The sequence below is a fragment of the Leucoraja erinacea genome, chromosome 3 (genome assembly GCF_028641065.1).
Source record: "Leucoraja erinacea ecotype New England chromosome 3, Leri_hhj_1, whole genome shotgun sequence".
In the NCBI taxonomy this organism is placed as follows: Eukaryota; Metazoa; Chordata; class Chondrichthyes; order Rajiformes; family Rajidae; genus Leucoraja; species Leucoraja erinaceus.
Genome location: NC_073379.1, coordinates 13,008,893 through 13,035,347, shown reverse-complemented (window position 1 = coordinate 13,035,347; position 26,455 = coordinate 13,008,893). Strand labels below are relative to the sequence as shown.

The 26,455-nt window shown below is 41.5% G+C and overlaps 1 protein-coding gene across 2 annotated transcripts; it reads right to left on the bottom strand.

Annotated features, from left to right (window-relative positions):
- hmgcra (3-hydroxy-3-methylglutaryl-CoA reductase a) lies at positions 1 to 25,533 on the bottom strand. Of its 2 annotated transcripts, XM_055632123.1 has the most exons (20): positions 25,391 to 25,533; positions 19,883 to 20,069; positions 16,702 to 16,813; positions 16,465 to 16,552; positions 16,024 to 16,108; positions 15,440 to 15,545; positions 15,058 to 15,168; positions 14,223 to 14,338; positions 11,937 to 12,097; positions 10,905 to 11,140; positions 10,318 to 10,508; positions 9,283 to 9,477; positions 8,985 to 9,143; positions 8,260 to 8,417; positions 6,373 to 6,478; positions 4,510 to 4,680; positions 4,246 to 4,386; positions 3,065 to 3,223; positions 1,741 to 1,895; positions 1 to 532 (listed from the first exon to the last, which is right to left on the bottom strand). In XM_055632123.1, exons 2-20 carry the CDS (start codon positions 20,045 to 20,047, stop codon positions 478 to 480), a joined length of 2,670 nt encoding a protein of 889 aa, XP_055488098.1. In that variant the 5' UTR covers positions 20,048 to 20,069; positions 25,391 to 25,533; the 3' UTR covers positions 1 to 477. The 2 variants fall into 2 exon arrangements, with proteins under 2 accessions (XP_055488098.1, XP_055488097.1); XM_055632122.1 differs by lacking the exons at positions 16,465 to 16,552; positions 16,702 to 16,813; positions 19,883 to 20,069; positions 25,391 to 25,533 and having other exon boundaries at positions 14,223 to 14,344; positions 15,062 to 15,168.
- Positions 25,534 to 26,455: the final 922 nt, after the last annotated feature.

Here is a 26,455-nt window from a genome sequence, read left to right as displayed (position 1 = left end):
TGTCTGTAGCCATGAATTGCGTTTAATCAATTGTCGTTGCCATGTTCTTTCCAGCAATTCTTTCCCCTAAGCCACAAGTTAATTCAAGCTTGGAAATGGAAACAACGTAAAAAATACAAATAACTTAAGTTTGTGACAAAACTATGCAGAGACACAAGAAGCCCTCTTAAGACAGTACAAATATACAGGGATAAACATTCACAAGATCCACTATTTTGCAACTTCTTCACCACTGTACATTCCACGGGATACTCAGTCCTACGCACCGCTGAATGATCCAGGTTATGCCACCTTTGAGCTTCGAGTACAACTCTTGTCCAATTAATGCCATCTTTACTTAAGCTGATATGACAACATAGCAGCAATCCTAAAATTGAACCGTCCCTCAAATTGATACAGGAAAAATCCAAAACATCTTTCTAATGTCCAAGTGTTAGTCTTTACAGTTAACTTTTAAGTTGCAACATCTTGTAGTGATCAGGCTGCTTTCTTTGTACAGCTGCCAGGGAGATCCTGAAGATTTAGTTTTGACCTGCAGAAACCAGATTAATGGATAGTTAAGCGAGTAACACCTTATATGGCTGTATCACTGTTAAAATTGACAACTGATATTTGTACACCAACATCTCAACTAGCAGACCTAGGAGGCAGTGTAGCTTATATTTACTTGAAGGTAGACCAAAATGCTGGAGAAACTCAGCGGGTGAGGCAGCATCTATGGAGTGAAGGAAATAGGCAACATTTCGGGTCGAAACCCTTGATCTTTATTTCCTTACTTCTAAATGATTTTTATTCCAGCCCAATATATCTAAATTTTAAGTACCTTTAAATTACTCTCCATCATATCAACAAAACTTTCAAAATAGATAACTTGGTAAGCTTTTAACAAATAAATTACAATGATCAGAGCAGTGATACCAAGCCATTTGTTGGAACTGATATCTGTCTTTGGTCCTTGATGGACCAACCCAGAATCTTAAAAGGATTGCAAGATAGCCGATGTGCTGATTTTAATTATTCTATATTCCTCAGGGCTTAGAAAAAAACCCTATCAGTTTGGGAAAACAGCAAATGCAACTCAATAAACAGGCAAGGTAAACATGCAAAGCTATCATGGTGTGAAAGGGAAGCAAGGTTTGACCATGTGTTTTTTAAAATGCTTTTTTCCCCCCCAGAGATTACAAGTGTCATGGATAAAGGCATTCGATAAGTTGATGCATTAAAAACATAAAAGGAAATAAAAGAACAAGGGTGTTGGAAGCAATATTGGAATGGATAGAAATTAGGCTGGAAAACAAAGAAAAATGGTCTTTATGACATGAAGCTAGTGGAATTCCACAGGGACCAATGCTGGGCCTCAACTTTTCACAAACGTATACAAATTACTTGAATAAATGCACAATCGCAAAATACCCTCGGTACAAGTTTCAGCACAGTGGGAACATGAGAATAACACAAATGGATTGAATATTCGTTCTTCCATGCCAAAACGTTATGTTGAAGTGCAAGGAATGGCAACTTACCCAAGACAGACACATAAAGCTGGAGTAACTCAGTGGGTCAGCCAGCTTCTCTGGAGAAATAGGAATAGGTGACTTTTCGGGTTGAGACCCTTCTTCAGACGTCATCTATCCCTTTTCTCCAGAGAAGTTGTCTAACCCACTGAGTTAGTCCAGCTTTTTGTGAGAGTTTTTGGTTTAAACCAGCACCTGCAGTTCCTTCCTACACAAGTCAACTTACCTGTTGTGGGTCATGTGGCTCTTCACCAGGTGTCCCGCCGCCAAAGCTGCCATGAGAGAGAGCTCACCCGCCATTACTGTTCCACAAATAATCTCTGCTAGTTGACATGCATTTTCACCAGGTTTCCCCTTACTTGCACCCTGAACTCCAAGCATCTATCAGAAAAAGAGGGAATTTATAAAGCCTTAATGCATCTTTCAAACTATTTCCAATAGTCTATCACAACTAGGCAGGACTATAACAGCATCAGTAATGGAAGACATTTCCATAATTTGAATCAGTCTTTAGACTAGTACGTTCCTGACCCTCTTCACCTGCTGCAGGAGTTGCACTAATCATTCTTGGAGTTCACCATGCAGCAGTTGAGGAGTATTCTCTCTCCAAAACAATGCAATTTAAAAAAATCTTAAATTCTGTAGAATTTACAGGAAAAATAGGAATGTACAATCATAGAATAGGTGGAATGCCAATGACAAGATGGGTGGCTCAATGAAAAAGCAACTCTGCACAGCCCACTGGGTAATACTGTGAAACACTAATTTCTAAACGCAACAATTTGCAACTAGTGGCATGCTTTCAGGGAAACGTTGTAAGCACATATTTCCTAACTATGGTCAATCATCAGGTCTTTAAAGCAAAAAAAGAATGAGGTTGTAGGTCTTGTGGCATGGTGTTTAGAGTGGTTTATTGATGCAATGAAACAAATGGTTTGTGCCTCACTCCATGATGTGTCCATGTAATGAAGGACAGTATTATTTTGATTCAATGGTAAGCCAAGGCCTCAAAGCCTCAAAGTCATGACCTCACAGCCTTACGGTGTACATACAAGTTGCCCTATCACTACTTAAATAGTTGGAAACATTTTCCTAGTCTCAATTAACAGCTACCTCATATCATCGTCAATATAGTCATACAGCACGGAAACAGCTCCTTCGTCCATACCAATCTAGCATTCTACTTGAGCTGGTCCAATTTGCTCATATTTAGTCAATATATCCTTCTAAACCTCTTATCCATGCTCATGCATTACTGCAAAGTACGCTATGAAATTAATAACCTCCGAGATGTCTGGCTGTGAATATCACTTGCCAATGAGCCATTGTCAAGACGTTATTTTGGAATATCCAAGTGAAATACTATTAATATTACTTTTCTCCGCGAGAATGCTATAATCTCCATTTACTTCATTGGAATAATTAAATGTTTTGGAAATATTCACCCCCTATGTCCACTTTATTTTTCTGATGTACAAGAAGTGTATAATAGCTCAATGGCGATACTACACTTAAGTTAAAAAAAAGTACAAAGAAGTACAGATGCTCACCTGTAGACAGGATTGTTGCGGCCGCAAGTTGGTCCCTCCACCAACAGTGCCAACTTCTATGGATGGCATGGTGCAACTGATGTACAAATCTTCGCTACAACTGCCAGCCGATTCCATTAATGTAATACAATTTGAACTTCCAACATTTTGGGCGGGATCCTGAAACATTCGAAAGGGGAATGCCGACTGAGAATTGCAGAAAATGCTTGTATTTGCAAACTGCCAATTGAACAGACCAAATCTAGGATTATGGATTAGATGAATTTTCTAAATTAATCTTCAATTTCCCATCCCTCACCCCCATCAACTCCTTAAAGATAGCAAAAGGAAAGACCAAAAAAAGTAAACTATCAGGGGAATGGAAACATCAGAGTGTTTAACTAATTAAATGGTCAGTTGATAAAACTTTGAAGAATCATTCCAGTGACTGAGACCGAGACACAATAAGGGCCTGGTTTATATTCCTAAAAATTATGTGGCCCGCACAGCGAAATCAGTGCATAATTATGAATCGGCCATTCCGAAATTAATTTCAAGCTTTCAAAGTTTCTCCAATGGTCCAAGTCAGTAAGAGAATTTGGCAGTGTTCATTAGCATATTATCCAGAAAGGTGGAGGCTTTTAGCTGCAACTGTTCAAAAGCACCAGTTAAAAGGCAAACCACTTGGTAAATGAGATCATTGATGGTAAAAGCACATGGAAGTGCAGGGCACGGTGGCGTGGAAACACATGTGGGCTATTTAATCTTGTCATCTGTACTGCCATTCTTAGACCAGCATCATAGTCACACATCACGCACAGGCCCTTTGGCCCAATTTGTCCATACTGCCCATCTCTGCTAGTCCTGGTACTCCTCTAAATATGACTGTTCATTTGCTGCCTGACCAGCAGAGTTCCTCCAGCTCTTTGTTTTTGCTCAAATTCAATAAATGTGCTGTTAGGAGATTTTTGATACAAAACCATGTGATGATACAGATCACTGCTGCCTTAACTTGTTTGGGACAAGACCCTCAACTACAGAAAACCGCTCTAAAAACTATCTCTAAAAACAAACACATTTGAACACTGACCCCATAAATGGTCAGCCAGTTATTACAAGTTTGAAACAAAAAACCGATGCATCCAATGATTAGGAGGGGAAAAAATGGATTAAAAAAAATAATCAAGGATCACTGTACCCACCTGGCCACATGCAATATAAATAGCAGTGACAATGTTTGCAGCATGTGCATTGTAACCTCCAAGACAACCAGCCATTGCTGAGCCCACTAGGTTTTTGTTGATATTCACTTCAATAAGAGAGTATGTGGAGGTCTTTAGTGTCTGAAGAAAATAAAACATAGACCAGGTTGTTTTGAAGATTTCACAATGGAAACATGGAATTAGTGCACAATTAGAGAAATCAATGCAAAATTCTTTAACTGAACGATGTACACATTTATGTACCTCTCGTACAACTTTAGCCGGAATGATCGCTTCACAGACTACAGACTTCCCCCTTCCTTCAATCCAGTTGATGGCAGCAGATTTCTTGTCAGTGCAGTAGTTACCACTAACTGCAAGTATCTGCATAGCTGGAAACTCCTCCTGCAATCGGGAAAGAGCCTTCTCTGTGCCCTAAATGTTCAGAGGGGGAAGAAAGACAGACAAGATGTCCCATTAATGGTGAAGGCAACAATAAATTGCTACAGAGCCAAGGCGCTGGTCAGGCTGCATTTGGAATATTGTGAGCAATTTTGAGCACCATATCTGAGGAAGGATGTGCTGGCTCTGGAGAGGGCCCAGAGGAGGTTTACAAAAATGATCCCGGAATGAGTGGGTTAACATATGATGAGCATTTGACGGTACTGGGCCTGTACTCGCTGGAGTTTAGAAGGATGATGGGGTGGGAAGAAAGAACCCCATTGAAGCTTATTGAATAGTGAAAGGCTTTGATAGAGTGGATATGGAGAGGATGTTTCCACTAGTTTATTATAAAACCAGTTTGTCTTCTGGTTATAGCCTGCTACCACAGTTGTAGCTGTGTGTTTGGAAAGTTCCCTTCCCCACTCCCCATTGGCCTCCCGAAAGAATGACGGTAAATTTCTGGGCTGCAACACTTCCCTTCTATGATCTCTCAGTCGCTCTCTACCCGAACCTTAATTTCTCCACACCATGTCCCATGTGTTTCCTCAGAGGGGAATCTTTCTGGAGCTTATCTTGACGGTTGATTTTTTCTCTTTCAAACAGCTGTCCTCTGTAAACAATGTGCTTCATGTTATTTCCCTATGGCCTGCCTGGATCCCATGGTCTCTCTGGCATATGGTAAAGGGGTTCAGGGGCAAGTTTGATGGGTGTGGATGGTGTTACACCCCGAGTCTCATTGCTGGATATTTTTTAAGTTAGATTTAGTTCTTGGGGCTAAGGAAATCAAGGGATGTGGGGAGAACGTCGGAACGGTGTACTAATTTTGGATGATCAGCCATGATCATATTGAATCATGGGCCGAATGGCCGACTCCTGCACCTATTTTCTATGTTTCTAGTGTGAGAGTTTAGGACTAGAGGCCATAACCTCAGAATTAAAGGATGTTCCTTCAAGAAGGAGATGAGGGGGAATTTCTTTCGTCAGAGGGTGTTGAATCTGTGGAATTCTTTGCCACAGAAGGCTGTGGAAGCCAAGTCAACAGATATTTTAAGGCTAAGATTGAGAGATTCTTGATTAGTATGGGGTTACGGGGAGAAGGCAGGAGAATGAGGTTAGGAGATAGATCAGCCATGATTGAATGGCGGAGTAGACTTGATGGGCTGAATGGCCGAAACCTGCTCCTATCACATAACCTTAAGTTACATCTTTGCACTAGTCATATGCTCCCTACCATTCTCTCTTGCGTGTCCATTAACTCCGATTCTCCTGCCACCTATCTACACTTGGGGTAATTTACAATAAATCAACCAGCACAACTTTGGGATATGGAAGAAAACCAGACCCCCACGGTCAATATCAGGAGCACAATATTTGTCATTTTATCCCATCAAAACCCTCCTTGTTTTCTTTCCTACATCAAGAAACTACAAATACTGGTTTACAAAAGACAAAGTGTTGGAGTGTGTGTTAGGCAGCATCTCTGGAGAACATGGATAGGCGGTGTTTTGGGTCGGAATCTTTCAGACAGAGATTCTTGTTTTCTCTTCTTTTCCCTCCTACCCTCCACTCTCACAAGTCACTGCCAGAGATTAGAGCTGGTTCAATCTGTTAAATTTTCCATCCTGAATTCTCACTTCACTTTTTCCCCCAACTGGTCTATACTGATTGGAAACATTAACCCACCTTTGAGAGCATGTTCATGCCCATGGCATCTCCAGTTTTAGATTGAAAGCGGATGTAGAGGTTACGACCAGCGAGAGCAATCTGCAACTTCTGAAGCCTGGCAAACCTGTATAACACAATAATAAGAGTGAGCAGGTAAATAAAAGAGTAAGCAATAACAAAATAGCAATTTTAAAATACAGAACACGTAGATGTACAGGAAATTATAAATTTCAATTAGCTGCTTCAGCTACAGTATCTTATTAACATCTTATCTGACATCCTTTTGAACACCAGCCTTTGTCACTCACTCCACCCATCTGTCGATCAAACCCCCTTCACCCGTTTCCTCCCATGACATGCCAGACAATTTCCTGCCCCCACCTCTTTTCCAGTCATCTTCCTTCTCTCCTCCCCCACCCCCCTCCCCCAACAGCCAGTGTAAAAATGGATCTCACCCCAAAACATCAACTATCCATTTTCTCCACAGATTTAGTTTGGATAAAGCATGGAAACAGGCCCTTTGGCCCACCGAGTCCGCACCCACCAGCGATCTCCGCACATTAACACTATCCTACATGCATTAGGGACAATTTTACATTTATTCCAAGCCAATTAACCTACAAACCCCTACGTCTTTGGAGTGTGGGAGGAAACCAAAGATCTCAGCAAACAAGCACCCATAGTCAGGATTGAACCCGGGTCTCTGGTGCTGCAAGGCATTAGCTCTACCGCTGCGCCATCCTGCCACCCACCGTGCCTGATCTCTAGCAGTTTGTTTTGCTCAGAAAATTCCAGCATCTGCAGTTTCTTGCACCTTCATCTTATTTATATTGTTAACTTTAATATTTATCCAATCATTACACAAGTAGATTTCTGCTAAAAAGCAGAGACCACTCAGCTGGATGGGGATATTTGGAAGGTAAAACATTCTTGTATTAGTATAGTGCATTGTCTGACCCAGCATGAAGGAAGGAATTGCAGATGCTGCTTTAAACCAAAAATAGACACAAAATGTTGGAGTAATAGCAGGACAGGCAGCGTCTCTGGAGAGAATGAATGGGTGACATTTCAGGTCGAGACCCTCCTTCAGACCGTCAGATTTTCTGACCCAGGATGTCCCCAACTTACTTCTCAATTACAATCATGTTAAAATGCAGCAGCACATTTGTCTACAACAGATCCTTGGAAACAGCAATATCATACCAACGAGTATTAAGCTTAAGTGTTATTATTTAAAGTGTACACACCAGACAAGATACCAAAAACAACACTTTTTCACATTTGAAATGATGGAATGAGATACCAGAATGAAATACCAAATGGAATGGATAAAGTTACAGCATGTTAAAGTTTGTTTTCACAGTCCTTTCCTCAGTGTAGAGAATTGTACACCTAGAGAGTAGAGGGTCAAGGTTTGAGGGGAGGGTTTTAATAGGGACCTCAGGTAAATATTTTCTACTCAGGGGATTAGTCAGTGTCTGGAAGGAGCTGCCAGAGTAAGCTATAGCAGTAACAATTATGACTTTTACAAGACAGATACATGGATAGGAAGGTTTGGAGGGATATGGGCCGAATATAGGCAAATGGGACCAAACCAGTATGTCCACTTAATTGGTAGGGACAAGGTGGGCCAAAGGCTCGTTTCCAGCTGTTATGATCTTATGTTTTGAAAGGGGCCTCAGTTTAAAGGTGTTATCCAAAAACACACCAACATTTCACCACCACTTCATTGCTGGAGCGGAACCTGCAGGAGAACTTGACTCAGAGGAGCGGGTGCTATCAATCAAGTGTATTCTGTGGGACGAGTACAGCAACTCGTTATTATTTCATGGGGACCAAAGAGCATCAGCAAAGCTAGTCATTTTTTAAAGATACAAATTCAAACTTAGATATACAATATTTTACCTGCTCGTACTATCAAACATCTCCTTCATAATTTGGAAGCCATCAGAGCTCTCCAACCACGCTTTCACCTCCGCAGCTTCGCAGGCAGTTGGAAGTCTCACAACTGGTCCTCTTGTCATTCCATCTGCCAGCACACAACTCCGTGCTCCGCCGCCAAGCTAAAATCGAAAGGGATTCTTTTAAAATGGAAATCTGTGGAATTCTTTGCCACCGACGGCTTTGGAGGCCATGTCAACGGATATTTTAAGGCGGTGATTGAGATTCTTGATTAGTAAGGGGTTACGGGAAGAAAGCAGGAGAATGGGGTCAAGAGCGAAAAATAGATCAGCCATGATTGAATAAGCGGAGTAGAGTTGATGGGCAGAATGGCCTAATTCTGTTCCTATCACTTCTAACATTCAATTCCTTTCCTGACACTTCAAACGTCACATGTTCTGTGGAATTCTCTGCCTCAGAGGGCAGTGGAGGCAGGTTCTCCGGATGCTTTCAAGAGAGAGCTAGATAGGGCTCTTAAAAATAGCGGAGTCAGGGGATATGGGGAGAAGGCAGGAACGGGGTACTGATTGGGGATGATTAGCCATGATCATATTGAATGGCGTTGCTGGCTCGAAGGGCCAAATGGCCTACTCCTGCACCTATTGTCTATTGAGGTATATTGATGCATGGAAGTACTCAACCACCCATCACTTGTGCAATAAAGCTGGCAATTTACAGTTCATACTTACACTAATTGCTCTGCAACCTCGGTTAGTGCTTGCCACCAGACAGCCTTCAGTGGTTGCCATGGGCACTTGGAACTCTTTCCCATTCAAACAAAGTGGTCCTGCAACTCCAACAGGAACAGGCACATAGCCTATGACATTCTCACAGCAACTTCCTATGACCTGAAAGTTCAAAGATTCACACACACATGAAAAATAGGATTAAGACTCCAAACATCGACTATCATCATAGATTCCACCCCATTGAACTAGTTTCATTCATTCTGATTACAAACTGTTAACGCTGACAGGCCTGACTTACCAACGAATAATCATAGCCCCTGAAGGGAAGGAGGTGCAGTGCAGTGGGCTCCGGGAGCTTTGGAGCAAGCAGTTGGCGACGGATGAATACACCTCGCTCTGGAGTTTCCATCATGTTCTCCAGTTTATATGCTGGAATATATTTGGCATTCACCAGGAGAATTATCTCAGCATCAGTAAGGGATTTTGGTCCTTTCTGTCATAAATCAGAAAACATCAAACCCCATTTCACATGATCCTACATTGTTCAATTTTAAGCACTGCTATAATTACAACAAATCATCCCACAGATGGAGAAAAAGACAAAGACTACCATTAACAACTTGATGTTAACTCCAGAATATACTCTAGAGCAGTGATTCCCAACCTGGGGCCATGGCAAATTTCAGGGGGGGGGGCACAGAAATATTTGGGGGTTTAGTGGGCCACAGGTTCAATGAAGGGGGCCACTTCCCCCCCCCCCCACTAATAATGTCGGGGGGGGGGGCACAGAAAAATTAAAGAGCCCAAGGGGGCCATGAACTAAAATATGTTGGGAACCACTGTTCTAGAGTAATTTTATAATTCTCACTAAAGGTTAATTCAATGGGTCAATTCCAATAGCATCCTCATCTTTAGTTTGGTTTGGAGATGTGGCACAATGAGTCCACGCCAACCATCGATCAGCCTTACACTAGTTCTACCCTGTACACTAGGACAATTTACAGATGTCAATCAACCTACAAACCTGCACTTCTTTAGGATGTGGGATCACCTGCACGGGTGCAGGGAGAATGTACAAACTTCCTACAGACAGCACCAGTTGTCGGGATCGAATCAGAGTCTCTGGTGGTGCGAGGCAGCAATTCTACAGCAGCACCACATGGCCATCTGCTTTAATAGTCATAAATTCCAGTAGCCATTCCGGCAGCCCAGCTGTTCAAGAATAATATTGGAACTACCAGATAATAGTCAATTTGTCCAATGGACAACAAAAGTCACAACTAAGTAAACACACATTGAAACTCAGGTAGAAACCAAAGTCAAAAACTCTTACCTCAGTATTTTTAAGTATGGACAAACATTCTTCAATTGGTCTTGGGTCTAACAAAAGCTCAGTATCTAGCTCTTCTGGTGTTCCTGAAGATGAAGAGCTAGGAGGAGTGAAGTCTCCCAACATAAAATTTGGTTTTGATATATGATTGATTGAATGAGGGAAGGAAGACTCAATCGGCTTAATGACTTCATCTGCATGAAAAACAGTCTAATTAATTTTAAGTAATAGCAAGATTACAATAAGACAATATCAGGCATTCAAACGGCATTAGCAGGAATGCATCTACAAGAACAATATTTGTAATACTTGATAACCAAAAACATAAGTGTAATTCAGAAGACTTCTCAGCATTTAAGTTAGGATCAAACTTTAGAGAATGTAGGTGGTAAGCATTCCAAGTAGATGATTTCCCCAAATTATTGAAATATAATCAAAATAACATATCTGAAATACGTAGATTAACAATCCAGGGAACAAGACCTTAAATTTCACAATAGCGATTTCATGCTTCAAATTCGAAATTACAAAGCTGTAAAACTCAAGATATTGCTGAAATTCTATTAAAGTACATGTCTATAACTTTTTACCTGTATTTTCTTTACTGGTGAATTCATCACCAACTGGACCATTTGATTGTAATCTGGCAGTTCCAATATTATTCCTGCAACAATCAATATTCTTTGTGTGCACCAAAGATGACGACATAGGATTCTTCAGTGAGAGAGTAGATTCCGTCTCAGTCTGTTCAAAGAAGATGTATTTGATGGCGAGGAAGAGCGCCAAGCCAAGGGTGATTACTTGTTCAATATCCATACTGACCATCCTGCCATTTGCAAGACAGAAAATCATAATCAGCATAAAATCTTTATTACACAGAAATAGTAGAGAATAAAAAAGGTTATCTACTGTTACAACAGGATCTTGAACTAGTCCTATGGGCAGCAACGGTGTTTAATTCAGATAAATACAATATTTTGCATTTTGGCAAGACAAATCAGGGCAAGACTTGCACAGTAAATGGAAGGGGCATGGGGACTGTTGTAGAATGGAGTCTGGGAAGGGGGGGGCATGCAAATGTGCAGGTATATCTCTCCAAGAATGTGTCATCATAGGTAGACAGCATGGTGGGGAAAGCGTTTGGCACAAATTATATTGTTTGTCAAGATTATGGTGTTTACAAGATGTCGATCCTGACTACGGGCGTCTGTCTGTAGGAAGTTTGCATGTTCTCCTAGTGACCTGCGTGGGTTTTCTCAGAGATCTCCGGTCCCAGACTCCAAAGGCGTACAGGTTTGTGGGCTAATTGGCTACGATTAAATGATTAATTGTCCCCAGTGTAGGATAGTGTAAGTGTGCAGGGATTGTTGGTCAGTGCAGACTTGGTGGGCTGAAAGGCCTGTTTCGGTGCTGTATCTCAAACTAAAATGTATAATACTGAGTAATAGCTATCGCCTATTGGTGTTTTTACAAGAAAATGATTACTTTTTAAAAAAGGTTTGAAAATGTATTAATCTAACTTCATTTTTTATCTAAAATTAGCAGGCTTATCAAATCTATTTTCATGTCATTGTCCAATCTACAAGATGGCAGCTACTTTAAATGGTTATTTGTTCGGTTACCTGGAAAGGTAAAACTGCCACAGTGGTACTTCTGGATCGATTCGTCTCGGCATACTTTCATCCAGCCCTGATGCTGACTTGGGTGTTTCTAAGGTGCTGCCCTCGGAAGCTGGCTCAGCTATCCAGCGACTATGAGCGTGAACCAGAACCAATCCTAGAGACTGGACCACACACAAAATAAAAACAATTAATTCTTCCACAATTATCACTGTTCAATAGACATATTGATTACCAAAATGGTACCACGGACGCTGTGGAATTTAAGTTCAATTAAAAATCAATTTTTAAAAGAAAACCACCACGTTTCAAAAGTGGAAACAATTTTTCAAAGAAATAAACTTTAAAGGAAAACCTAGTAATGGTGACCTCAAAACTAGCTGGCTCACCAATGTCCTCCAGGGAAGGAAATCGGTCGTATAATTTCAGGTAACCATCACCTCCTGAGTACGTGTTTGCCCTCTCTTTCGATCCACCTTTAGTTTTCATAATTTTGTCCCCTTTCCTCTGCACCCCTCCCCCTCCCATCAACGATCACCCATTTTCCTCTTCCTCCTATCCATCTATTGCCCTCACATTTTACACACCAGCTTCTTCCTCCTCAATTTGGTTCTGGTTCAATCAGCCCTTCATCACTTTTCTAACGGCTCTCATTATCACCTTCCTTACTTTCTGCATGCCAAGCCTGGTAGTCTATGTGTTTCTGCTTATAATCCTCCTAGATATCTCCACCTTCACCCTCCCTTTACCAGTCTTGACCTGCCTTTGTTGTCTGCCTCCAACTATCATCAATCCGTAAGTTTCAACTCAACCCCTCCTCTTTCCTTATCCAGCTCCATCTACCAGTCATCCTTCACCACTCTCTGGTCTACCAATCATCTACTAGCCTGTCTGGCCATATCTCCTCTCCTTTTTATACTGGTTGAATAGAAGAGCTCAGACTGAAGAAGGGTCGCAACCCATGATCTGTCCATTCCCTCCCCAGATGCTGCATGACCTGCCCAGTTCCTCCAGCACTTTATCTTGCTCATTATACTTTACATTTTGTAGTTTTGCTTATCATACAAATGTAAAATATTAAAACTATTTAGTTGCATTGTGTGTTAGTTTTCATAAATTTCAAAGAGTTCTGACTTTTGATGTTCTGCTTCACACTCTGCTGCACCATACATGGATTAAACGGATCACAACACGGATTAAAAAGCATCAAGGAGAAAAGACAGAAAGGGCTGGAGTAACTCAGCGGGCCAGGTAGCATCTCTAGAGAACAAGGACGGGACCCTTCTTCAGACATAATTCTACACAGGCAAAAAGGAGCACTACCTTCAGTGGGGAACTACAATATTCACCACAAGAGCGGCTTAATAGCATCAACGCTGATCAAGATGGCCTAAAACCGAATACAAGCCAGACTGGGTTGGTGACTGAATTAGTTTAGCGATACAGCGCGGAAGCAGACCCTTCAGCCCACTGAGTCAGCATAAAGCTGCGATCCCCGCACATTAACATTATCCTACACACACTACGGATAATTTTACATTGATACATTTATACCAAGCCAATTAACCTACAAATCTGAGTGTGGGAGGAAACCGACCTTAGAGAAAACCCACAGGTCATGGAAGAACATAAACTCTGTACAGACCTGTAGTCAGGATTGAACCCAGAAGTCTGGCACGGTAAGGCAGTAGCTCTACCATTACGCCACGTGCACGATAACAAAGGATATACCTACATGTCCTTTTACTCACTAGTCCTCCTGCAGCAGATACCTCTGACCATAACAACACTGGTGGAGGTGACCAGCACATAAATTCAAGAACCTTTCTTCACACAGAAAGCACCCTCTGTACAATTGTGGGGTACTACAATTGCAAAGGGAGCAAATTTGATAGTTTAAAACAAGGATCCCCAAGATCAGCAATGTCACCCTCACAATTCAGTATCCGCATAGACTACGTCAATGGAAATACAATGCCTTCGTTGTCACTGACAAAATCCAAATAAGTCCCTGCCCAGCTGCGCTCGATGTACTTTCACCAGAAGCATGTTAAGGCAGTAGCAAGAACATTTAGGGTTTGGCAACAAGTGCGTCACACCCTGAACAAGTAAAATAAAAAAGTGACGCAAGTCAACAACAATCTGCTGGCAGAACACTTGAAAATAATCTCACTAATTTAATGATTCAACCATTTCTGAAGAAATCATTGTGTAATAATATTCTTAGAAATCAGAAACTGATGCAACATAAATGTTCACACTTTACCAAAGATGGCTTTGAATACTGACCATGATGACTTTCACCCTCTGCGTTACGGGATTTGGTTTGTTATCTTCCTCTTCCTCCAAAACCCGAGCAAAATGCCCAAGCTGCCATATTGGACGGCCCTCTCTCGACTTTCTCGGGAAAGCTATTGGAGAAATGTCACTTTTAATTATCGTGACCAGGTAATACATCGGGTCGCGCCCGCAACTGCTGCCTTGCCAACAATCTGTCTGTCCCTTCCTTCTCTGTTGTTTCTTTAGTACATGTTAAATGTTTAGTGTTCTTTAGCTTGTTTTATGTGGCGGGGGGAGAAACATTTTTAAATCTCTTACGTCGACAGAGATGCAATTTGTTTCCGTATCGTATCTCCGTCTGCACTGCGGCCCAACATCATGAAGCTCATGGTCCCTGGTTAGAGACCGACTTCAGGACCTCATTCAAGCCGCAAGAGCTTTGAATGTCCCGACGCGGGAGCTTCGATTGCGGGAGAAAAATGAGGGAAGAAGATTCGACTTTATTGCCTTCCATCACAGTGAGGAATGTGGAATTCGTTGTGGTGGATCTTTATGTTAACTTTTATATAGCTGTGTCTTATGTTGCTTAATTTTTTTGCATGGCTGTATGGTAATACAAATATCACTGTACCTTAATTGGTACACGTGGCAATAAAAGACCTTTGATTCTTACACTTTGATGGAAGAATTATGATTTATCAGGATGGTACAGCTTTATATTTCTTGAACAAGCTGCTAAAAGGTTTCCATCTTTGTTTAGATATCAATTATGCAACTCCAAAGAAGCCAATTTTAACAACCATTAAAATCATACTAACACATTTGGAAAATCCTTCTGCCACTCTTACCTCCAATACCAGGGAGACACAAGCTGGGAAGAATGTCATGAAGACGAAGTAGTTTGCCAATACTGACATGCAGCCAAAGCAGCACATGATTTCCAGCTGACGTACACCTAAATAAAGAGATTAAAGGACTTTTATTAATGCTGATAACATGTTAATATTCCCCCCTTCCACACATTTACTATTGGAATGTTAGTCGGTGAGTTTACCTGCCATAACTTTAAAATTACTGCTAAATTATATAACCCTTCCATCTCAACTTCCCCTTGGTGAATTTTCTGGGATCATGTCAAGTTGAGTACTCCCTCATAACAAAGCTGCAGTTGACGCCTACAATGAAGAGGAACAAAGGTGCAAGGAAATGGAATTTGTGAGACTTACCAGACATAGTACCAACACCTATCACAAGACATTCCACAAGAGCATCGAGCGTGAAGGTAGGACCAAGAATAGCCATTCCACGTGCAATGTTTTCCCTTACTTCATCCTGTTATTGAAAATACATTTATGAAAATTTACTTGGCAATTCCCCAGATTCTCAAACTCTCCAAAATTTCACCTGTGCATTTTGTAGAATAGGATATTAAAAAATATTCTTGCAGGAAAACAAAAATTTAGAGAAAAGAACGACTGTTATTTCACCCATTGGGAAAACACTCCCAATTGTAAACCAAATTACATAAAGGGAATCGTTAACACAAGTGGTTTTGTGATGAGAATTACTTGGAAGGAAAATTATTCATTCTTATGTGTTTACATATGGAATGAGAACTTCAAATAAATTGCATTCTTGACTTCATCCCAAACATGACTAATTAATTCAAGTGAAGGATAAAACTTTGATCAGTATTAAAAGTAATTGCGTTTATCTTTATCTACCGCTCAGATTGGATTTACCAAGTTATTTGAATTTTTTTTGTGCAACATTATTTGTAAAAAAAGTATATGTGAAATTAGCACATTACCTGGCAGTTGGAGCTCAGTGCAAATTTGGCCAAAGCACTGGCTTTTGACAGATCAATCAATAGCAAGAAGAAAGGCAAAGCCTCACTGAAAATAAAGTAATCTGGGAGTTAGTTTTGGTGGAAATGCTCGTGTGAACCACAAAGAAATCTCAGATCTGCAGATATTTTGAACTCATGACTTTGACTCAGAAGCTGAGGCACTAATATCTACTATTCTCATTATTTAATGAACCAAAAATGTAAGTTACACAGGCTTAATTTGAAGTAATCCACAATACAAAATTTAAGATTAACCAAACTATATTTCTATCCAGCTTGTACTGACACATGAATATTAGATGATGTGTCTCTTTTGGCCCAAAAGTATGTTATGAAGGAACCAGTCATACATACAAAACATTCATGGAAAGTTAAATAGATTTTAAAGATAATTGTACTCACTTGAGACCAGTAAGTTCTTTATCCAAAAAGTGAATTACAACAGTGCTAAATACAAAGCTGGAGAAGATGGTGAAAAGACCAGCAATACCTAAAGAAAGATCAACTTGTAAATGCAGTGGCAGGAAATGTGAGAAAATAGGTAAACGTAATTAATAATATGCAACAGACAAGTTTAAGTGTTAGTTTAGATTCGATGGAGTTGTTGACCATCGACTCAAAAATGTGCTTGGACCTTACCTAGCATATACTTAGAACCAAGCTGCCGTAGATTCTGGAACTGGAAGTATATATACAAGATTGCAAAGCAGCGAGTTATAGTCAGGATTATGATATCACTGCTTAATATCTCCTGAGAAAACAACAACATTAATAGAGTGATTATTTGGATCCCAAACATTTAAATAAGTTGTAATTAAAACAGAAAAAGGTGCAAACTGTGGGTTAAGCAGCATTTGTAGAGAGAAAACAGATTTCACTTGGTGACTCTTCCTCAGAAATGGCAACTTCAAATAGAAACTGGAAATGCCGGTTATTTGAAATTGTTGAAAACCTCCATCCCAATCTCAGTTTCTCTATGCCCATCTTATCCATTCCAAGTGGACGTGATAATTTAAACAGCTAATGGGAGGAGGCACCTTGAACGCATCGCCATTATCAAAATGGAAGGGCCCAACAATATTCTTTGAGTGAAGCTTTTGCAACCATGTTCAGTTAGTACTCCGTGAATGAGTCATTTCTACGTCTTGATGTGAACCCCATCATAACAGAAGTCAGCCTCTGTCATTTGTATTATCAAGCAATGGCTTTCAGGAGGGTCAAAGGAGTAGGAGGAATTGAGTGAAATCCAGGTTAGCCGGGAAGTGGTGTTGGGTAAATTGAATGGATTAAAGGCTGATAAATCCCCAGGGCCAGATAGGCTGCATCCCAGAGTACTTAAGGAAGTAGCTCCAGAAATAGTGGATGCATTAGTAATAATCTTTCAAAACTCTTTAGATTCTGGAGTAGTTCCTGAAGATTGGCGGGTAGCAAACGTAACTCCACTTTTTAAGAAGGGAGGGAGAGAGAAAATGGGGAATTACAGACCAGTTAGTCTAACATCGGTAGTGGGGAAACTGCTAGAGTCAGTTATTAAAGATGGGATAGCAGCACATTTGGAAAGTGGTGAAATCATTGGACAAAGTCAGCATGGATTTACGAAAGGTAAATCATGTCTGACGAATCTTATAGAATTTTTCGAGGATGTAACTAGTAGCGTGGATAGGGGAGAACCAGTGGATGTGGTGTATCTGGACTTCCAGAAGGCTTTCGACAAGGTCCCACATAAGAGATTAGTATACAAACTTAAAAGCACACGGCATTGGGGGTTCAGTATTGATGTGGATAGAGATCTGGCTGGCAAACAGGAAGCAAAGAGTAGGAGTAAACGGGTCCATTTCACAATGGCAGGCAGTGACTAGTGGGGTACCGCAAGGCTCAGTGCTGGGACCCCAGCTATTTACAATATATATTAATGATCTGGATGAGGGAATTGAAGGCAATATCTCCAAGTTTGTGGATGACACTAAGCTGGGGGGCAGTGTTAGCTGTGAGGAGGATGCTAGGAGACTGCAAGGTGACTTGGATAGGCTGGGTGAGGGGGCAAATGTTTGGCAGATGCAGTATAATGTGGATAAATGTGAGGTTATCCATTTTGGTGGCAAAAACGGGAAAGCAGACTATTATCTAAATGGTGGCCGATTGGGAAAGGGGGAGATGCAGCGAGACCTGGGTGTCATGGTACACCAGTCATTGAAGGTAGGCATGCAGGTGCAGCAGGCAGTAAAGAAAGCGAATGGTATGTTAGCTTTCATTGCAAAAGGATTTGAGTAGGGAGCAGGGAGGTTCTACTGCAGTGTACAGGGTCTTGGTGAGACCACACCTGGAGTATTGCGTACAGTTTTGGTCTCCAAATCTGAGGAAGGACATTATTGCCATAGAGGGAGTGCAGAGACGGTTCACCAGACTGATTCCTGGGATGTCAGGACTGTCTTATGAAGAAAGACTGGATAGACTTGGTTTATACTCTCTAGAATTTAGGAGATTGAGAGGGGATCTTATAGAAACTTACAAAATTCTTAAGGGGTTGGACAGGCTAGATGCAGGAAGATTGTTCCCGATGTTAGGGAAGTCCAGGACAAGGGGTCACAGCTTAAGGATAAGGGGGAAATCCTTTAAAAACCGAGATGAGAAGAACCTTTTTCACACAGAGAGTGGTGAATCTCTGGAACTCTCTGCCACAGAGGGTAGTTGAGGCCAGTTCATTGGCTATATTTAAGAGGGAGTTAGATGTGGCCCTTGTGGCTAAGGGGATCAGGGGGTATGGAGAGAAGGCAGGTACGGGATACTGAGTTGGATGATCAGCCATGATCATATTGAATGGCGGTGCAGGCTCGAAGGGCCGAATGGCCTACTCCTGCACCTAATTTCTATGTTTCTATGTTTCTAATATGACTTTGCCAGAGTATTGAAGACTGACTGACTGCTAAAAGAAACTGGACCACCAAGCTGCCTTTGGTTTCTCTAATGTGGAGAGTACACTTGCAGTACAGAAAATTATCAAAACAAAGTAAATTACTACTTTATCTGGAAAGTTTATGTCCCTTGATAGTGAAAGGGAAGAGATAAAAGGACAGATCTTGCATGGGATGGTGCCGTGAGAAAAGTGGGGTTCAGAGAATACTGGGAGAGAAGGGGATGCCTGGTACTGGCATAACATTGAAGGCAACAAAAATCAACGATGCAAAATAGAGGTGGAGAATCAGAGAAGGAAACCTGTCCTTGTTCTGGGTCGGAGAAAAGGCTACAAATAACACAGGAAATAAAAACAATATATAATTCTGTCAACTATGTTGGAGAGGTAACCATCATTGAGGAGAAATGAAACCTATTAGAAGCACTGGTGCGAACAACACCACCAGCACAATAGATAAAATGTTGGAAGAATATTCATTGATTTTTGTTTCTTTCTAAAAATGCTGCACAACATTGAATATTTCCAGCATTCTCTGTTTTTAGTTCAGATAGAGCATCTAAATGAAGCAGAATTAAAACTACATTAAAACAAAAAGGTTAGATAAAAAGTAATTTTCCTTTCCTCATAAAATTCTTCAACAACAAACAGGAGGAACTTAAAATTAATTCTGCTTTAAGATTGTCAAATGCAGCTTTTCAGGAAAAATGTTTAAATTAAAAACCAATGTCAATACCAATCTTCAAATTAATCCTTTGCCGGAATGATCTTTGAGACTTACAATCTGTCTTAACTACACAGAGGAAGCATTCATGGCAAAAGTAGAAAGGTTGTTACAAGATATATCTGGATAATTAATTAATTTGTCACAGGAAGGGGATTTTTTAGTACTTATCATAGCTGACGTACCTCCTCGATCTTTGGACATTCAAAATTCCACCCACAAATCTGATTATTACCAGTAAACATATTCATCGACATCATGCAGATGGTGATTGTAACTGTTCCTACTATCACCTCCCAAGGATGGGAGGCAACAAAAAGTCCATGCATACGAAACAACCTGGACAACATTTTTCTTTTTTGTTATTTTAACCTGTTTAATAGAGTTGAAGAAAGCGTAATTAGTCATTGTGATAACAAGGTAAAACTCAATCGCAATTTCAATAATCAACAGCAATTACCTTCAGAAGGGAATAGGGCACAATGCCAACATATAATACTCTTTTAAACCTAATGAAATGTCATCTTTCCACAGCTCAAAAAGATAGTCAGCTCATATTTTTCCAATTTTACATCTGAATTAGTCAGCAGGAACAAGAAAGTATCCAACCGACTAGTCGCCCAACTGAAAAAATCTTATTCTTTTTGATTTAAGTTCATACAAACGAGGCAAAAAAAAACCCCCAAAAAACCCTCACCTGCACATTGGCAATTTTCAACATATTAAAGACCATTTAACTTGACAAAGTGAATGTTCAGTCTTCTTCCCAGGGGAGAGGGTTCCAATACTAGAAGTCATAAGCTTAAGGTGAGAGGGGAGATATTTAAGAGGGACATCGGAGGCAACAGTGGGACAGGCAGCATCTCTTGAGAGAAAGATCGGGTCGAGGAAAGAGGCTCCATGGGATCCCTGTAAATTATGTCAATTGTTTATTTCCCCGCTCTCTCTTTCTCTCTCTCTCTCCCCCCCCCGGACATATTTGACAGCCACTTAAAACTTTGAGGAAACAATGCAAAGGAAAATAATGCAAATTCTCTCTTCACAACAAAAATCAAACTATACAATATGAAATCTTGACAAGGCATCTTTATCTATCTGTGTGTGACAAAAGAGGAAAGGCCAAATAAAGTGATGTTCAGGAAATAGAAAAAAGCTTTTTTACTTAATATATGTTGTATTCTACAAAATTGTCAATGACAACTACCCATCTGTTGCAATATCACATTGAAATAGATAAAGAAAAATTAGAAGAGGAAAACTGTATTGAAGGAAAACACCCACCAGGTTTGACTCAAAACACAAGAAATTAATAACCTCACGTTGTTAATTCCAATTACGAATGGAGTCTGATTTCCTTACGATCAATAAAGCTCATGAAGATCACAGCAAGTTCCCAGGTGTTGTGCAAAGGGATCATGGAGATCCTGTTGCTACCATTGAGCAGGAAGTAATGAAGGTTTAAGTCACACAGCAACAGGGTTCAGGAAAAGCCATTTCCTACCACTGTCAGGATCTTGAACCAATCAGCACAACCCTAATCCTACCTCAACAACGGAACACTACAGACCACCTCTGGCACATGAGGATATTTTGCACCAATGGTTGCCTTTTGCACTTCAGAAAGTCTTGCAGAATTTTGTGTAATATGTTTATCCGACAGGCAGCTGTAAACAAGATTTGTACTGTCATAACGCCATAAGTTTTTTCACACAGAGAGTGGTGTATCTCTGGAACTCTCTGCCACAGAGGATAGTTGAGGCCAGTTCATTGTCTATATTTAAGAGGAAGTTAGATGTGGCCTTTGTGGGCAAGGGGATCAGAGGGTATGGTGAGAAGGCAGGTTCGGGATACTGAGGTTGATGATCAGCCATGCTCATATTTCATGGCGTTGCTGCCTCGAAGGGCCGAATGGCCTACTCCGGCACCTAATTTCTATGTTCTATGTTTCTAAGTGACAGGAACAGAATTAGGCCATTCGGCCATCAAGTCTACTCCGCCATTCAATCATGGATGATCTATCTCTCCCTCCTAACCCTATTCTCCTGCCTTCTCCCCATAACCTCTGACACCTGTACTCAGGGCTCGAAATTAGCAGTTGCCCGGTTGCCAATGGCGACCTAAAGTGCCGTCGGGCAACCTAACAGCCGTCCCATTTTGCTTGGCAAGCAACTCTGAGCGGGGGCCCCCCCCTCTCTCTCCGTCACTCTCAGTCTCCGCCCACCATCCGTATCCGGGTCTCTGCCCGAGACTCTTGGGTCTCCGCTCTCCGCCCACTCCTCATCCGCCAGTACGGCCGCCCGCCCGCCCGCCTTACACATGCGCACTGCCACAGCCTGCATATCCTACCCCTGCACATGCGCATTGCCACGGCAACTGGTCGGCGTCAGGCACATTTTCTCCCTCTATTTGCATTGTGGGAGATCTGGCCACCATTGCCGTTTGGTCGCCGCCTCGCTGCAACCGCTGGAAACTAACGCAGAATCACTCCCTGGAGCTGGAGAACTCTTGCTTCTTGGTTTCCTGGTCCACCAAAAATATTCCAAATGGAATTTATACAGCAGTGGACCCACCATCACCAAACTCTGAAAAATAACAGCCTATTGCACTTTATCTGTTTATTTATTGTGTGTCTATATACCAATAAATGGTCTATAGGCACACTGAACTTTTATCTCCTGTTCTGTATTATGTTTACATATTCTGTTGTGCTGCAGCAAGCAAGAATTTCATTGTCCTATCTGGGACACATCACAATAAAACTCACTTGACTTGGACTTAAGCAAAAAAAGGGTTCTTGGGTAAAAAGGAGCAACCTTAAAAATTTAGTTGCGTCCGGTTGGGTAACAATGGTAGGGTGAAGCTTTAATTGTGCGGGGGAACTCCATGGAGCAGCCAGCATCTCGGGATAGAAGAAATTGGGTGACGTTTCCGGTAGAGACCCTTCTTTACATTACCTCTGGTTTATAGTGTTTTTACTTTAATTTAAAGATAGTGTGGAAACAGGCCCTTCGGCCCACCGAGTCCACGCCGACCACCAATCATATATATAATTTACCTCCTGGGATTAATAAAGTTCTATCGTATAGTATCGTGTGTGTAGGAAGGAACTGCAGATGAACTGAAGATAGACACAAAAAGCTGGAGAAACTTAACAGGTCAGACAGAATCTATGGCCAAAAGGAAAATATTACGTTTTTGGGTTGGGTCTGAAAAAAGTTCCTGCACACCTTTGGAATCTGGAAGGAAACAAGAGCACCCAGAGAAAACCCATGCGATCAAAGGGAAAAGGAGCAAACTCCATACATACAGCACCCATATGCAGGATCAATTCCGGGTCTCTGGCAATTTTAGGCAACAATTTTATGGCCAATGTACTGCCCCCCATAGTCTTGAACTGAATTAAAACATACAGTAGCTGTAAAGGGGGACATAGCGTCACTTAGAGATTTAAGACTGAAAATGGAGAGTTTCCTGTTTTTTAGTAACCAAAGTTATCAACGTATAATTTTGTGTGTGCTGGAAAATAAAATATAGTGGCACAGCTGGTGGACTTGCTGCTTCACACGCCAGAGATCTGTGTTCGATCCTGTCCTCGGGCACTGTCTGTGTTGAATTTGCACATTCTCCCTGCAAGCGTGTGGGTTTCCTCCCACATACCATTGGCTTTGTAGGTTAACTTGTCTCTGTAAAATTGCCCCTAATGTAGTGAATGAGGAAAGTGGGATAACAGAACTTGTGTGAATGGGTAGACAAAAATGCTGGAGAAACTCAGCAGGTGAGGCAGCACCTATGGAGCGAAGGAAATAGGCAACGTTTCGGGTCGAGACCCTTCTTCAGACTGATGTCGGGGGGGGAGGAGAAAGGAAGAGGCAGCAACAGTAGGCTGTGGGAGAGCTGGGAATGGGAGGGGAAGGAGGGAGAAAGCAAGGACTACCTGAAATTGGAGAAGCCAATGTTCATACCGCTGGGGTGAAAACTACCCAAGCAAAATATGAGGTGTTGTTTCTCCAATTTGCAGTGGCCTCACTCTGGCCATGGAGGCGGCCCATGACAGAAAGGTCGGATTCGTACCATAATTCTTTCAGGTAACTACGCACTTCGTCCGAGCACATTATCGCACGCGTCATGCAAGCAGTCTTAAATGACCACCAAAACTATCATTTGGCAACCTAAAAAGCTGCCGAGGTTGCACGGCTGGCAATAGGGAAAAAAAGTTAAGTGAGAGCCTCTCTGCCTTAAAAATATCCATTGACTTGGCCTCCACAACCTTCGTGGCAAAGAACACCACAAATTCACCAACCTCGGACTAAAGAAATTCATCCTCAACTTCTTAAAGGAGCATCCTTTAATTCTGAGGCCTCTAGTCCTAGACTCTCTCACTACCTGCACCTCACCATAGTCGTGCAAAAGAAACACAACTAGGTGTAAATGTCTAGCCCTTTTCTTGGTTGGAATGAGTGAATTTATTAAAATACATTACACACCTACACCCATAACCAATTTCAAGCAAAAGCTGTGTCAAAATAATATTCATTGTAAAGGGATTTTATAATGTTATGATACCATAACATCCTCAATATCCTGATATATTATTCAGATTTTTTAAAAAGCCATTTAGCATTACTCACAATAACTCATTAATTTTTTTTATACAAAAACAGCCACCTGCATAACTGTTATACTATTTAGCGTCGTGGTGACTCGCATTTAAATAAACCAACTAAATACTAAAGAATTAAAAGTGAAACCTGCAGCCGTACAAAGGCGCAGTCACCATACTTGCCGCGATGAAGATGCACAGTGGAAGGTTTCAGAACACTCTTAATATTTGTCAGGAAGTAAACACGAGAGGGGTGAAGCCAGCTTATTGAAAATTAAACGCAGATGACATACATGTTATATGATTCTCGTCAACGAGAATGGGGAGGGTTCATTTTGGACAAGGCAATGCCGCAGATCCTCCTGGCCCAGGCAGCGGGTGAGGTACACATGGTTTGCGTTGGTTAGAGGGTGGGATGAACATTGCGGGGGCGAACAGCGGCGGGGGGAGGGGGGCAGTTACATCACAGACGCCGGCTTCCAGCAGGACCCAGGCCGGGGCTGGGCCGGGCCACACCGGGCCTGGTTGTTGCTCCCGCCGCCGCCTCGGCCCCTTAGAAACATAGAAAATAGGTGCAGGAGTAGGCCTTTTGGCCCTTCGAGTCTGCACCGCCATTCAATATGATCATGGCTGATCATCCAACTCGGTATCCTGTACCTGCCTTCTCTCCATACCCCCTGATCCCGTTAGCCACAAGGGCCACATCTAACTCCCTCTTAAATATAGCCAATGAATCGGTCTCAACTACCTTCTGTGGCAGAGGGTTCCGCAGACAACACCCGACAACAACCGCTCTGCAAACCGCACATTTTGTAACAAGGCCGAAGACTGACACAAGAAAGGCTGGAGCGTCTCTGCGGGACGGGCAGCATCTTCAGGAGAGGAGGAGTGGCTCCCGCTTTCCGGCCGAGACCCTTCATCGTGTCGACCCGCAAGGTCGTCCGTCCCTTCTCTCCACAGCATGAGATGCCGCCCGAGTTACTCCAGCATTTTGTGTGTGTGTGTGTGGTCTATCTTCCGTTTAAACCACCATCTGCAGCTCCATGCTGCACATTATTATTATTATTTTGTAAACCCGCTCGCTTTTACTCACCCCGACTTGAAGCGAAGGTGCCGACTGATCCCCCGGGTCTATCTCTATCGCTATCTCTGCTCCCTCCTCCAACACGGACTCGCCGACACTGGCCGCCTAAGATGGCGAGCGCCCCATCGCCCCATCCTACCCCCGCTCCCATTGGCCGGGCCACCCGACCGCCGATGTCACGCCTGCCCTGATTGGAGGGCCCGTCTCACGGTGGGGAACTGGCGAGGCGGAGAGACCAATGCGCTGCCCGGGGTTGCGGCTCCCTGCGTCCCGGTTGGCCCCAAACAGAACAACGCACGGGGAACTGGCGAGCTCTGTCAATATGTTAGCACGGATGGGCTATGCAATTATGGCACACATTCTTGCAATATTTGAATTATATATATAGGTATATTTATAGGCTATGAAATGTCACACATTATTGCAAGATTTGAATCATATATATATTATGGGCTATGAAATGTCACACATTCTTGCAAGATTTGAATTATATATATATATATATATATATTTATAGGCTATGAAATGTCACACATTCTTGCAAGATTTGAATTATATATAGGTATATTTATAGGCTATGAAATGTCACACATTCTTGCAAGATTTGAATCATATATATATATATATATATATATATAATTATATATATATATATATTTATTTATGGGCTATGAAATGTCACACATTCTTGCAAGATTTGAATTATATATATGTATATTTATAGGCTATGCAATGTCACACATTCTTGCAAGATTTGAAATATATATATATATTTATGGGCTATGAAATATCACACATTCTTGCAAGATTTGAATCATATATATATATATATTTATGGGCTATGAAATGTCACACATTCTTGCAAGATTTAAATTATATATATGTATATTTATAGGCTATGCAATGTCACACAATCTTGCAAGATTTGAATCATATATATATATATATATATATATATATATATATATATTTATGGGCTATGAAATGTCACACATTCTTGTAAGATGAAATGTCACACATTATGTATGTATGAATGAATGAATAAGTTTATTGGCCAAATATTCACATACAATG

Excerpts from the sequence above, each read along its gene's own strand:
- hmgcra (XM_055632123.1), bottom strand. The coding sequence starts at position 20,047 with ATGTTGTCCAGGTTGTTTCGTATGCATGGACTTTTTGTTGCCTCCCAT. Across the intron at positions 16,109-16,464 it reads AAAGAACTTACTGGTCTCAA|TGAGGCTTTGCCTTTCTTCT; the intron begins GTGAGTACAATT and ends CTTTATTTTCAG. Across the intron at positions 1,896-3,064 it reads CGCAACAATCCTGTCTACAG|ATGCTTGGAGTTCAGGGTGC; the intron begins GTGAGCATCTGT and ends TTTTTCTGATAG.